General features: G+C 55.0%; 1 protein-coding gene across 2 annotated transcripts in view; it reads left to right on the plus strand.

Moving 5' to 3' along the window:
* NUCB1 (nucleobindin 1) overlaps window positions 1-14,481 on the plus strand; it is a 20,186-nt gene extending 5,705 nt beyond the window's left edge. For both annotated transcript variants that reach the window (XM_023650072.2, XM_070224681.1), the window contains exons 4-13: window positions 69-201; window positions 5,319-5,422; window positions 8,108-8,293; window positions 8,546-8,636; window positions 11,732-11,790; window positions 12,024-12,116; window positions 12,198-12,290; window positions 12,582-12,752; window positions 13,212-13,308; window positions 13,563-14,481. In XM_023650072.2, the coding sequence (XP_023505840.1) occupies window positions 69-201; window positions 5,319-5,422; window positions 8,108-8,293; window positions 8,546-8,636; window positions 11,732-11,790; window positions 12,024-12,116; window positions 12,198-12,290; window positions 12,582-12,752; window positions 13,212-13,308; window positions 13,563-13,675 (1,140 nt within the window). In that variant the 3' untranslated portion in view covers window positions 13,676-14,481. The remainder of the gene's footprint in view (window positions 1-68; window positions 202-5,318; window positions 5,423-8,107; window positions 8,294-8,545; window positions 8,637-11,731; window positions 11,791-12,023; window positions 12,117-12,197; window positions 12,291-12,581; window positions 12,753-13,211; window positions 13,309-13,562) is intronic.
* The last annotated feature ends 358 nt before the right edge of the window (window positions 14,482-14,839 follow it).

A 14,839-nucleotide genomic window follows, 5' to 3' on the forward strand; every position in this document is an offset into this window, starting at 1 on the left:
ACAAGGCTGCCCAGCATGCCCTGTGCTGGGCCTCCAGCCTGACCAGTGTCCCCTCTCTCTGCGGGCAGAGCGGGAAGCTGAGCCGCGAGCTGGACTTCGTCAGCCACCATGTCCGCACCAAGCTGGACGAGCTCAAGCGGCAGGAGGTGTCACGGCTGCGGATGCTGCTCAAGGCCAAGATGGACGCCCAGCAGGAGCCCAGTAAGGGGGAGCAGGGTGGGGGTCTCCCTCCAGGGCTGCAGGTGATTTTTGAGCTGGGCAGGTGGGGCCCCCTGGGGCCTCGTTCTTCCCCCCCTGTAAAATGTGCGGGGAAGATTAATCGAGATTGTTTGTGGTGTTTTTTCTGGTGTTTTTTTTTTTTGTTTTGGTTTTTTTTTTGCTGAGGAAGATTGGCCCCGAGCTAACTTCTGTGCCCATCTTCTTGTATTTTATGTGGGACACCACCACAGCATGGCTTGACAAGCAGCGGTAGGTCCGTGCCCAGAATCTGAACCCACAAACCCTGGGCCACCAAAGTGGAGCATGCGAACTTAACCACTACACCACTGGGCTGGCCCCTTAATCAAATTTTCTTCCTAGCACAATCTACTATTGACATTCCTCTATTGTTGGTTGGTTTTTCCTGTTTCAGCTTATTTTTATTTTTTAAAATCAGGCTTCTTTAAAATTTTGATGTCACCTCCAACTTACCGAAAATTGCAAGAACAGGACAAAAAGCTCCCAAATACCTTTAACCCAGATTCTCCGATTGTTAGCTTTTGCTCCGTTTCCTTTTCATTCTTGTTGATGCATTCCTTGCAGACACTGTATCCTTTTATGCCGACATATTTCTGTGTGGTTTTCTTTAGAACAACGGCCTTCACCTCCATAACCACAGTAGGTCAAAGTCAGGAAGTTCACCAGGTGACTGTGTTTTTCCTTGCTTAGTTGTTTTCTCTCTCCCCCACAAGAATGATTCTAATTTCCTGGCATTTATATCTGAGAATACATATATATATATATATATAACTTTTTTTTTTTTTTTTTGCTGAGGAAGATTGGCCCTGAGCTAACATCTGTGCCAATCTTCCTCTGTTTTGTATGTGGGACGCCACCACAGCATGGCTTGATGAACGGTGCATAGATCTGTGCCCAGGATCCAAACTGGCAAATCCCGGGCTGCCAAAGCAGAGCGCGTGAACTTAACCACTACACCACCGGGCCAGCCCCCTGAGGCTATATTTAATAAGTCTAATTATTGGCTAAAAAGAAAAAAATGTGTCTGGAGAAGAGAGGTTTGGGTGGGTTTAGATTCTAAGATCTCATCCAATTTATAACATTCCTAGATATGGCTTGTTGGGTACGTATCTGGACTGTGCCATTTCTTTTAAACCGCTTTATTGAGATATAATTCATAGAGCGTACAATTTACCCATCTAAAGTGTGTAATTCAGTGGGTTTTAGTATATTCAGAGGTATGTGCAACCATCACCAAAGTCCATTTTAGAACATTTCCATCACCCCAAAAAGAAACTCTGTAGCTACCACCACACTCTTCCCACACCCACCCCTGGCAACTGCTAATCTACTTTCTGTCTCTATAAATTTGCCTATTCTGGACGTTTCATATAAATGGAGTCATACGATATGGGACCTTTCGTGGCTGGCTTCTTTCACTCAGCATGTTTTCCAGGTTCATCTATGGGGTAGCGTGGATTCTTGCTTCGTTCCTTTTCAGGGCCAAGTAATATTCCACTGTACGGATCTACCACATGTGGTTTATGCATTCATCTGTCGGTGGTCATCTGGGTTGTTTGTCCCCTTTGGCTACCTACAGACTGTGCTGTTTTACTCATTGTGGCCCCGTGGTACGTTCTGGTCCTGCTGGGGCACGTCTTGGCCCATCACTGACTGTAAGAACATGCCCCCTTTATTGAGATTCACCTCCAGCTTCTGTCATTTCCTGACACCCCGTGTGACAGACGGGGACCCTGAGCATTGGTGGATAGTGTTGAGGGTCAGTAGGAGAGCTGAGCTTCCTTTACATTCCTATCTGACTCTTTTTACCCATTGGCCAAACCTTTCTGGAGTCCTACTGTGTGCCAGGCCCTGACTGGCTGCTGGAGCTCTGAGGTGACCACACAGGCCTGGTCTCCAGCCTCCTTTGGCTGTAAGCATCCACGCCTTCCCTGCCAGGCTGTTTTTTCCTTTTTGGGGGGGATTTTTTGTGTGTATGAGGAAGATTATCGCTGAGCTAACATCCGTGCCCATCTTCCTCTACTTTATATGTGGGACACCACCACAGCATGGCTTGACGAGCGGTGTTAGGTCTGTGCCTGGGATCTGAACCTGTGATCCCTGGGCCGCTGAAGTGGAGTGCACGAACCTAAGCACTACGCCACCGGGCCGGCCCCTCTGCCATGCTGTTTTAATTATTACAGTTTCAGAGTCTGATTTGATCTCTGGTAAATTACGTGTCCCCTTGTCACTAATGAGAAACATATCTCCTGTTCAGTGGCTGCTTCTTATGTCCCACATGCTGTGCTGTGTCATTCAACTGGTGGCCCTTCAACCGCTCACAGTATCTCCAGACCCCGACCACTTCTCGCCACAGCCGTGGCTGCCACTCAGGTCCCACTGGATCACTGCCATCGCTTCCCCCCCGGGCTCCCTGCCACCACCCCCACTGTGCCCACTTGTTCTGTTTCCCTGCAGCAGCGGGGGTGATCCTGTTAGCACCTGTGTGAGATTCCTGTGGCTGGCGTGACAGATTACCATGGACTTAGTGGCTTAAAACAACACCCATGTATTTTCTTACAGTTTAGAGATCAGAAGTCGGAAATCAGGGGCCGGCCCTGTGGCCGAGTGGTTAAGTTTGGGTGTTCCGTTTCGGCGGCCTGGGGTTCACCGTTTCGGATCCTGGGTGCGGATCTACACACTGCTCATCAGCCATGCTGTGGTGGCGTCCCATATATTAAAGTAGAGGAAGATGGGCATGGATATTAGCTCGGGGTCAGTCTTCCTCAGCAAAAAGAGGAGGATTGGCAGCAGATGTTAGCTCAGGGCCAATCTTCCTCACCAAAAAAAAAAAAACCACCACAAAAACTGAAATCAGTCTCAAAGGGGCCAAAATGCAGGTGTCAGCAGGGCTGGATCCTTCTCAAGGCTCCGGGGGAGAATCTGTTTCCTTGCCTTTTCTGGCTTCTAGAACTACATTCCCGGGCTGGTAGCCCCTTCCTTCATCTTCAAAGCCGGCAGCATGGTGTTTTTCCTCAGTCATCACACTGCTTTCCACTCTGGTCAGATGTCCCTCTGCCTCCCTCTTCTGAGGACCCGCCTGATGACACTGGGCTCACCTGGGTAATCCAGGGTCATCTCCCCATCCCAGGATGCTTAGTCTGATCACATCTGCGAAGTCCCTTTTGCCACGTGAGGTCACCTATTCCCAGGTTCAGGACCAGGACGTGGACACCTTGGGGGCCGTTATTCAGCCCACAACAACACCCCATTCAAGTCCTGTCCATCCTCTGCTCAGAGCCTGCCGTGGCTCCCCTGCGCCCTCGGGATCAAGGCCACACTCCTCATTGCTTCTTGGAGGCCCAGCCCTGCCCTCCACCCCGGTGCCCTCGCTCACCCTCTGTCCTCAGCACTTTGAGGAAGTGCTGGAGTGCCACGTCCTCCTCGCCTCAGGACCTTTGCCCGTGCGCTTCCCTCTGCCGGGGACATTTTTCCTCAGGGCTCTCCGTGTGGCTGACTGAGCTCAGGTGTCGCCTCCTCCCAGAGGCCTCCTGCCCTGACCGTCCTGTGTGACGGAGCCCCTGTTCGAGTCCTTTGTGGTCGTGTGTTCGTCCCTTAGCCTCCCATTCTCGTCTCTTGACTCAGGGCTCCGGGAGGCAGATGCCGTCACTGTTTGGTTCCTCCTGTGTCCACGGTGCCACGGACGGGGCCGGCCTGGAGTGGGGGCTCGGTGCACGTTGGTGGCATGAATAGGGAATCATGAGATTCCATCTGTGCCCGTCTCCTGGGCGCCTGTCCCTCCTCTGGGTTCGCCCGGGCCCCGAGCTGCCTCGCCTTCAGCCCAGGCCACTGGATCCCAGCCACCTGTTTGGGTGTCTTTCACCCCCACCGGGCCAGGAGCCGCTGGAGGGCCGGCCTGGGTCTCATTCACCTCTGGGCCCCTGGGAGGCCTCAGGACCAGGGAACAAGTGGGTGCTGAGCATGCATGTGTGTGTTTGTGCGCTCCCTTCTTGACTGCCTGGAAAGTTCTGGACAAGGAGGCTGCATTACTTTGCTGGGGCTGCTGTAACAAAGAACCATAGACGGGGTGGCTTCAACAACAGACAGTTATTATCTCTCAGTTCTGGAGGCCAGAAGTCATGGTGTCAGCAGGGCTGGGGGTGAGCCCCATGGCATAGTGGTTAAGTTCATGTGCTCTGCTTTGGTGGCCTGGGTTCCTGGGTTCAGATCCCAGGCATGGACCTACACCACTCTTCAGCCATGTTGTGGTGGCAACCCACATACAAAAGAGAGGAAGATTGGCACAGATGTTAGCTCAGGGCCAATCTTCCTCAAGGGAAAAAAAAAAAAAAAAGCAGGGTTGGTTCCTTCTGAGGGCCATGAGGGGGATGTGTTCTACATCTTTTTTCTCCTTGGCTTGGAGATGGCCATCTTCCCTGTGTCTTTTCACACCGTCTTCCCTCTGTGTGTGTCTCTGTGTCCCAATTTCCCCTTCTTATAAGGCCACCAGTCCTATTAGATTAGGGCCGCCCTACTGACCTCATGTTAACTTGATCACCTCCATGAAGACCCTCCCTCCAACTAAGGTCGCACTCTGAGGTCCTGGCAGTGAGGACTTCAGTGAATGAATTTTGGGGTACACACTTCAACCCATCACAGTGGTCGAGCACCTGTGCTCTGGAGCCCAACTCGTTCTATTCCTCCCTCTGCCGCTTCCTAGATGGTAACCTAGACAAGTCACACGCCCTCTCTGGGCCTCAGTTTTTGCATCCCTAAAATGAGACAACCATGGAAACTATGTTGTAAGATTTCTGTGAAAAGTAAATGCATTAATATATTTAACGTGCTTAGAGCAGGGCCTGGCACAGAGTACGAGTGAGTTATTATCATGGTGATTATTATTTTAAGCATCAGACTCGGCCATGGCATTGCCTCCTCCAAGAAGCCCTCCCTGATTGCCCCAGGCTCATTCAGGCCGTCCTCTGGGCTTCCTCAGTGCCCTCTGTGACCTCTTTTAGAGCCTGTCTGCCCCAGAATAGGGGTTTTGAAGGAAAGAACATTCCATGAGTTGCTTTGTTTTTTTCCTCTTCCCCTTCATCCAGATGTACAGTTGGATCACCTGAGTCTCCTGAAGCAATTTGAACACCTCGACCCTCAGAATCAGCACACATTTGAGGCCCGGGACCTGGAGCTGCTGATCCAGACGGTAGCGTGAGGGGGGCCCAGAGGCAGAGTTCGGAGGGGGAGACGGGAACGGAGCCTGGAACGGGAGCCCGCTCGCTTGCTCGCCCTGCCTGGCATGTTCTCTGAGGTCAGAGGCTGCAGAGGGCCAGCAGTGTCTAAGAGCCCTCCTCAGATTCTCTACAGGAAAGCAGAGGGGGCCGGCCTCGTGGTGTAGTGGTTAACTTCACATGTTCCACTTCAGCAGCCGGGGGTTCCCAGATTCGGATCCCAGTCTCGGACCTACACACCACTCATCAAGCCACGCTGCAGCAGCATCTCACATACAAAATAGAGGAAGATTGGCACGGATGTTAGCTCAGCGACAATCTTTTTAGAGGAAGATTGGCAACAGATATTAGCTCAGGGCCAATCTTCCACACCAAAAAAAAAAAAAAAAAAAGGAAAAGGAAAGCAGAGGTGTAGGCAGGACAGACTTGGCTCCACTCAGATCTGGCTTTAAATCCCTCCCCAGTTTTGTCCTTCCCATATGACTTGGGATGGAGGCCGTCCCCTCTGTGTCCTTGTGGGAGGCAGACTTATGGTCCCCCAAAAAGATGTCACATCCTAGTCTGAGAAACCCGTGGCTGTGTGACCTCACATGGCAGAAGGTACTTTGACTCCAGTAGGAGAAGAAAACAATGGGACAGCCGAGGCAGGAAGCTGTGCTGGTGGCCTTGAAGATGGAGGAAGGGGCCACAAGCCTGGAATTCGGCTCTAGAAGCTGGAAGAGGGAAAGAAAAGGATTCTCCCCAAGGGAGCACGTTCCTACTGACACCTTAATTTCAGCCCAGTGAAACCAGTTTCAGACCCCTGGCCTCCACCGTGTAAGATGATAAATGTGTTGGGTTTTTCTTTTCTTTTTTTTTTTTGAGGAAGACTGGCCCTGAGCTAACATCCATGCCCACCTTCCTCTACTTTATATGTGGGACGCCCACCACAGCATGGCTTGCCAAGCGGTCCCATGTCCACACCCGGGCTCCGGAACCCCGGGCCGCCAAAGTGGAACGTGCGCACTTAACCGCTGCGCCACCGGGCCGGCCCCCTGTCTGTTTTCAGCTACCATGTTGATGACACTGTGTTACAGCAGCCGTAGGAACTAATACAGTTCTCATCCGGGAACTGGGATCCACAGCCCGGCCGCGTGGGGAAGGCCAGGGGTGGGCTGGGGGAGTGGATGGGGATGCCCAGGCCCACCCCTGCCTCGCCCGGGCTCACAGCCCTTCTGTGGCCCCTAGACGGGAGATCCACCCTCAGCCAGGCCTGGGCCCTGCTTTTCTGGCTACCGGAGCTCCACCTAGTGGCCGTGAAGATCATAGCAGTAGCCATTGGACGTTTTTGCTGCTTATTTCTAGAACATTCCAGAAGCTGTGTGCTCTTCTCCAGCCCCACTGTCATCTCTCACAGCCACTTCCTCACCGGGCTCCTTGCCTCTGCCTCCCTCTCCAGAAGCGTTTCTCCGCGCTCTTGACATTTGGGGCCGGATCGCGCTTTGTTATGGGGGCTGTCTGTGCCCTGGAGGATATTCAGCAGCCTCCCGGGCCTCTGCGTCACTGACAACCGCCCCCTGCGGGCCGCAGTCGCCCCAGGTTCAGGACCCGGCCCTGCCGTCTGTTCCCCACACAACAGCTGTATTCATTTCCCACCGCTGCCGAATAACAAATAACCGCAAACTCAGCAGCCTAAAACAACAGGAATTTATCTTAGAGCGTGGGTCAGAAGTCAAGGCGGGTCCTCCTGGGTGGATTAACTTCCTGTGGCTGCCGTAACAAGTCACCACAGGCTCGGTGGCTGAGAACAACAGAAGTGTGTTCTCTCACGGTTCTGGAAGCCGGAAGTCCAAAATCGGGATCACTGGGCTCGCCGGAGGCGCTGGAGGCAAGTCTGCTCCTTGCCTCTTCCAGCTTCTTGGAGCTGCCAGCATGGCCTGGCTCGTAGACACATCACTCCGACCTCTGCCTCCGTCGTCACATGGCGCTCTGCCTCCGTCGTCACATGGCACTCTGCCTGTGTCTCCCTGTCTTTTCTGCAGCCTTCTTATAAAGACCCCAATCACTGGGGTTAGGTCTCCCCCTAATCCAGTAAGACCTCGTCTTAACTAATGCCATCCACAAAGACCATATTTCCAAATAAGGTCACATTTGAGGTTCTGGGTGGACGTGAATTTTGTGGGGATACTAGTCAACCCAATAGAGTATGTTATCTCCGTTTTACAGACGTGGAAACTGAGGCACAGAGAGGGTGAGTAACTTGCCCAAGATCACACAACTAGTGGGATTTGTTCATACAGCAGAGCCTGGATTTGAACCCTGGGCAAAAAAATTAGAGACCTCATGTTCTTTACTGCCTACTTGTACTGCTCTCCATATTAAGCCCATTTCCTGACGTTGTTCCTTATTACTTATTTCTCCAAGATCTTGAGATGGTCGAGGACTTGAGAGAGGTGGGTTAAAGCTGCTGTTGTGTAACTGCCCTGATCTCTGTTGAACAAACAAACAGAGGAGGCTGTGTTATGAGGCAAGAGCAGATCACAGAGACCGAGGGGTGAGATGAGGACGTGAGACCCAGGACAGGGTGGAGGCTGGCCAGGTTCAGACCCTGGCGTTTGGAGGCTGGAACTGGGGCGCTGGACAGAGAGGTGAGACGAGAGTGACCGTCTGCCTTTCCCCAGGCCACCCGGGACCTCGCCCAGTACGACGCCGCCCATCACGAAGAGTTCAAACGCTATGAGATGCTCAAGGAGCACGAGAGACGCCGGTATCTGGAGTCACTGGGAGAGGAGCAGCGAAAGGAGGCAGAGAGGAAGCTGGAAGAGCAACAGCGCCGGCACCGAGAGCACCCCAAAGTCAATGTGCCTGTAAGGACCCCCATTCGTGCCCACCCCTGACCTTGTCCAAGTCGTCAAGCACCGCAAGACAAGAAAGTAGCTGAAGAACTACAACTCCCAGCAGACCCTGAGGCAAAAAGTACCTTTTATAATATGCCCAGCTACCCCAGGGGCTGCTGGGAGTTGTAGTTTTCTTGGTTTTCTTGCTTGAGGGGAATGACATTTGAGGGATGGGGGGACCCAGACTTCTTGCTCATGAGCCCCTGGCTCTCCCCTCCACAGGGCAGCCAAGCCCAGTTGAAGGAGGTATGGGAGGAGCTGGATGGATTGGACCCCAACAGGTTTAACCCCAAGACCTTCTTCATCCTGCATGGTAAGGTGGGGAGCGAGTCCCAAGACCCAGGCTGAACCCTGGGCTCTGACCTTTCTGGGGCCTGAATGCTAAGAAGGGGTCTCCCCATCCCGGCAGGGCTTCGGCAGGCTGAAGAGGTCAGAGCCCATTTCCCCGGGGGGTCTGGAAGGCCCTCCCCCTCCTGACTGCTAGCATCTGCCGAGGAAGAGTTAGACGTCTTCTGGGAGGCGCCAGATCTCTGGGTTCGGAGGACTGGCTGGTATCCTCTGATGGAGCGAACCAGGCTTCGCCAGGCCCGGGCCCCCCTCCCACGCAGCCCAGAGGCCCTGGTCTCCTCTGGGAGCCCTATGGCTGAGCCCTAGTCAATAGGCGTCCGGGGACCTGGGAAGCCCCTTCTCCGTGGTGGCTCAGACACACATCCTCCTTCATTCTCTTCCTATCGGGAAACAGCCTGGGTCGCCAGGCCCCCTCGGGTGTGCCCAGGACCCTGACCCAGAAGCTACAGCCTGTCAACAGAGCTTAGCAGGGCCCGATTCATTCATTCAGCAAACGCTTACTAAGCTCCAAAGACCAAGCTGCTCAGAGATGCTGTGGATCCAGCCGGGGACAAACGCAGTGCCCCTCGCAGAGCCAGCGGTCAGGCGAGCAGCTCCTACTGGGTTTCGGTGAATCTCAGAGACCATGGAGTGTAGGATACACTAGAGATTTACATAAGCCGCCCATTAAGCTGACACAGGTGATAAGATGCCGCCCGATTTCGGGGATGACAAAATAAAGGGAAAAAGAAAAAAAGGGGGGGCCGGCGCCTTGGCTGAGTCGTTAAGTTTGGGGGCTCCGCGACAGGCGGCCCAGTGTTTTGTTGGTTCGAATCCTGGGCGCAGACATGGCACTGCTCATCAAACCACGCTGAGGCAGCATCCCACATGCCACAACTAGAAGGACCCACAATGAAGAATATACAACTATGTACGGGGGGGCTTTGGGGAGGAAAAGGAAAAAAATAAAATCTTTAAAAAAAAAAAGGAAAAAGAAAAAAAGGACATCTTAGAATCAGTGAAGTAGGTTCTATGGGACAGTCTCAGGTAGTGATGTGTACCCTGGAAACAAGGACAGCAGGCTTAGGGGCCTAGAGTGACAATTTTAGATAGCCTGCTCAGAGAAGGTTTTACTAGACCAATAGAACTTTCTATGCTGATGGAAATGTTCTAGTCTGTGCCGTCCAGCACAGCAGCCACCAGCCCCATGTGGCTACCAGGCACATGAAAAGTGGGTTTGACGACTAAGGAAGTGAATGTTTTTGTAGTTTTATTTATTTTTTATTTTTTGAGGAAGATTAGCCCTGAGCTAACATCTACCGCCAATCCTCTTTTTTGCTGAGGAAGACTGGCCCTGAGCTAACATCCGTGCCCATCTTCCTCTACTTTCTATGTGGGATGCCACCACTTCGTGGCTTGATAAGTGGCACATAGGTCCGTGCCTGGGATCCGAACCAGTGAACCCCAGGCTGCCGAAACAGAGCGTGCAAACTTCACCGCTGCGCCACTGGGCCGGCCCCAAGAGGTGATATTTGAACTGAGACCTCAGTGAAGTGAGGGGTTGAGCCTTGCAGATGTTTGGGAAGAACGTTCTAGGTGGCGGGAACAGCAAGCACACACAGGGAAGAATGAACTTGGTGGGTTTCCCAGGTCACTGGAAGCAGAATGCATGAAGAGCAGAGGGATAGGAAAGATGGCTGGGGAGGTGACAGCAGCCGGACCCCTCAGCGCCTTACAGCCAGGGTGGGGAATTTGGCTTTTATTCTTGTCTGTCATAGGACACCACAAAAGGGTTTGGAGCAGAGGACTCATGCCATCTGCCTGAACCCATGTGGGTATTGTGTTGAGGACAGGCTGTTGGGGGCGAGGGCCAAGCCAGGAGCCTAGTGAGACTGGACTGTAGGAAGTAGGAAGGAGAGGTCAGATTCTGGATTCCTCTCGAAGGTTAAGCTGAAGGACTCGCAGATGGGCTGGATGAGGATTAGGAGGAAACAAAGGGTCAAGGGTAACTCCAAGGTATTTGGCCTGAACAACTGGAAGGATGGGGAGGGAAGAGTAAGCATGCCTGGCAGGGAAAATTGGCGACTGTGTCTGCTCCTGTTAATGTAGAGCTGTCTGTTAGACGTTTACGTGGAGACGGAGGGTAGGCAGTTGGCTCTTCATGTGTGCAGGCACCTTAGGGATGGCACTGAAAGTTGAGACTGGAGAACCCATCTAAGGAAGTGCTGGCCAATCGAACTCTCTTTGTGATGATGGAAGATGTTCTGTGCCACCCAATATGGCGGCCACCAGCCACATGTGGCTATTGAGTAGAAGTGGGACTGATAAACTGAGATTTTAATCTTAATCAATTTAAATGTAAACACCCCGTGTGGCTACTGGCTACCATTGGACAGATTCCAAGATTAGATAGAGAAGAGGTCCCAGGCCGGAGCCCCGGGGTGCACCAATCGGTAGAGGTCAGAGCCAGCAAAGCAGAATGAGCGGCAGCTGGAGAGGAGAGAATGATGTCGTGGAAGCCAAGGAAATAAAGTCAGATAAGATGTGGGCTAAATATTAACCAGTGGATTTGCAAGGTCAAGGTTCTCGGCCATCTCCACGGGACCAGTTGTGGGTGCTGATCTGAGTAAGCAGAAGAGTGGAGACAGTGAGCGGGGCCCATGAGGCTTAGGAGCCTGGAGCCCTGTGGTCCGACGAGCTGGATGGGCAGGGAGCGGCTCCTCTGGCAACTAGAGTGGCCCCTGGATCCTGGGCAAAGAGGGCTGATCCTGTGCCCAGATCACCGTGTGCTAGGGATCAAGGCATCCTGCATGACAACAGCCCAAGAATGGTCCCAGTAAAGCCCCACCTTCACTTACTCCATTCTTGGGACCCTGGTTGGTAGGGAATGGGCTGTGCCAGTAACAGACCCATGGGGCGCCAAAGCCTAAAGGCCACCGTTTTACTGTCAGAGACCTGTTGTTACCTGTCCTCTGATGACAGACCCCGCAGCAGCCCCAGATTCCATCTCTAGCAGGTCCCTCAGGAACCTGACCCACCCCGTCCTCTGTCCCCCAAGATACCTTCTTATCTTCCCCTCAGACATCAACAGCGACGGTGTCCTCGATGAGCAGGAGCTGGAGGCCCTCTTCACCAAGGAGGTGAGCATCTTGGAAGCCCTGGGAACAGAGGATGCCCAGATCAGCCACGTGTCTCCTCGGATTCCCCTGAAAACAACTCCCAGCAGCCCCTGGGGCAAAAAGAGGCTGCCAGGAGGGGCAGGGTGCCCCGAGGACTGGTTGAAGTTGTCTGGTTGTTTGAAGAGGTGGAGTAACGTAGGGAAGAGGTTGCCCTGGACCCCTCCATATGTCCTGACTCTCGCTTGACCCTACAGCTGGAGAAGGTGTATGACCCAAAGAACGAGGAAGACGACATGCGGGAGATGGAGGAGGAGCGGCTGCGCATGCGGGAGCACGTGATGAAGAATGTGCGCGCGGGGGGGGGGGGGGGGGGGGGGGGGGATGGAGAGGTGCCCAGCTCTGTCGCTTACCCTTCCCTGGCTCCCCAGGTGGACACCAACCAGGACCGCCTCGTGACCCTGGAGGAGTTCCTCGCATCCACCCAGAGGAAGGAGTTTGGGGACACCGGGGAGGGCTGGGAGGTGAGGACATGGGGGGTGACCTGGGTCCTGAATACCCCTCCCTCCCAGCCCTAACTTTTCTTTCAGGGTCTCTGGCCACTTCTCTTACTTTCTGGGGGTCTGCTCTCTCTGCCCCCACCCCCTCTCTCTGGGTCTTTGTCCCCCTCCCCTGCTCCCACTCGAGTCTCCTCCATCCGCGCACATGGCCCAGGCCCCCGCCTTCTCCAAGCCCCTCCACCGGCCGAGCCCTCTCCATCGTGGGTGGGCCCCGCTGGAGTCACCGGGCGGCTGGCCCCTGTCCCCGCCCCGCAGACGGTGGAGATGCACCCTGCCTACACGGAGGAAGAGCTGAGGCGTTTTGAGGAGGAGCTGGCTGCCCGCGAGGCCGAGCTGAACGCCAAGGCGCAGCGGCTCAGCCAGGAGACCGAGGCCCTGGGACGCTCCCAGGGCCGCCTGGAGGCCCAGAAGCGGGAGCTGCAGCAGGTGACCGGCGGGGAGGCTGGACCATCCCCTGAGTCCTTGGTGGCCCTTGTCCTTGTGTGTCCAGAGGCTGGGAAGGCCTGAGGCCCGTGTGTTGATCCCTGGTCCCTCCCCAGGTTCCAGCCGCCATCTTGAATAAGGACAGACGTCCCCTCCAGACGGCGCTGCGGCTGCCATGTTGGATGATGGCAGCGGGTTGTGGGAGGGTCGCGCGGGAGGGCCCAGGAGAAAGAGGGCCAGAGCCCGCGTTGCTTCAGTGACGGCTTCCCTGTCCCAAGGTGTGACCCCAGCCGTGACAGGGGAGGGCCAACTGGGTCTTTAACTGTTGGGCTCAGCTGTCAATGAGAGAGAACTGAGGCCCATGGAGAAGGGCCTGCTCCACGAGCAGGAGCCGGTTGCCATGGAGACTCAGGACTCAGCATCAGACCCTCTTGCCTGAGCAACCTCCCTCGCCCCCTGCAGGCCGTTCTGCAAATGGAACAGAGGAAACAGCAGCAGCAAGGCCGCAAGGACCCGGTCCCCGGCCCTGAGGGACAGCTCAAGTTCCACCCGGACACAGGTGCCGGCCCCTGCTCAGGGGAGGAGAGGGGGTACTGGGGGCCTGACTCCCGGGTCTGAGGGAGGAGGGGCTGGGGCCCGGACTCCTGGGTCGGAGGGAGGAGGGGCTGGGGGCCCGGACTCCCGGGTCTGAGGGAGGAGGGGCTGGGGCTGGACTCCCGGGTCTGAGGGAGGAGGGGCTGGGGGCCCGGATACCTGAGTCTGAGGGCGGAGGCTGGGATGTCTAGTGCTACCATTTCCTACCTCCGTTTCCAGGTGATGCACCTGTGCCAGCTCCAGTTGGTGACCAGAAGGATGTAGACCCTTCAGAAAAGAAGGTTCCTGAACAGCCCCCCGAGCTGCCCCAGCTGGATTCCCAACACCTGTGACCCCTCTTGGACCCAGCCCTCTGCGTTCCTACCGAGACAGCTGATGCGAAGGGGATGAGGTGTCACAAGCAGCCTCCCCTGGGGGCCAGCAACATGTGTGGCCTCCTGGGGGTGGGGAGACAGGGTGGCACTTCCCGCCTTGTTGCCCAGGCCCCGTATCTGCCGCCTCAGCTTCCACAGCCTGCCAGTCTGTGGTCCCTTCTTTCTGTTCCCTTCCAAGGGACCTGCCTTCTCGTGTCCAGTCGGGCGCTCACTGGGTCCCTGTGACTTAGGGAAGCTCCTGTCTCCCGAGGGGTCAGCTCCGTGCCTGCCTTTCTAGATGATTTGGCTGTGCCCAGTTGTGGCCACTTCAGCATCCTGCGTCCCCACAGCTGCTGGCATCCTGCCTGCTGCTCTGCCCCAGCTTCTGTTGGTTTATGGGGCATAGGTGGTCCCTCAGACCTTTCTGTCCCTTCTGTGGGACCGGCAATGCATCAGAGACAGTGTCTTCCCCATGGCTGGGTGCGAGGGGCAGGAGAGTCCTCAGCGTGACTGGTCAGCGCTGACACTGAGAGCCCGGACTCTCCCTGATGCCTGGCTTCCAGCTGCCTCAGCCTCCTCCCTGACACCTTGGCCCCCAGCCCCTTCCCCACACAGCCCCAGAAGGGTCCTGGAACTGACCCGGCCCCAGGAGCCGGTTCCAGCCCTCAGCCTCGTGTGGAAGGCCCTGTGAGGTCGGCCCTGCCCGCCTTTCTGGCCTCATCTCACACTGCTCTGTGTCCTGCTCTATACGCCAGTTCCATCGAAATACACTTTTCTGGAACAAATCCATGTCTCTGTGTCCTTGTTTATACTGTTCCTTCTGAAACGCCTTCCCCACTTCACCTGCCAAAGTCCTCATTTTTTAAGATTCGATTCAGGCATCATTTCTCAGAGGATCCACGCTGGCATCTTTCTGTCCTCTCCATGAGGCCACTGTCTACACACACCTTCAGCTACAAGGACAGAAAACCCAAACCTGGGAGCCAGGTTCTCCCATCTCCTAGCTCTACCGTGGTGGGTATGGGGGGCTGCACTCCTCTTATGGTCCCAAAGTGGCTGCAGCTGCTCCAGATGTCACACCTGTCTGCACCAACAACTGACAGAGGCTCCATATCAGAGCTTCCCCACACCTATCCAAGAGAT

The sequence above is a fragment of the Equus caballus genome, chromosome 10, assembly GCF_041296265.1.
Source record: "Equus caballus isolate H_3958 breed thoroughbred chromosome 10, TB-T2T, whole genome shotgun sequence".
NCBI classification, from domain to species: domain Eukaryota; kingdom Metazoa; phylum Chordata; class Mammalia; order Perissodactyla; family Equidae; genus Equus; species Equus caballus.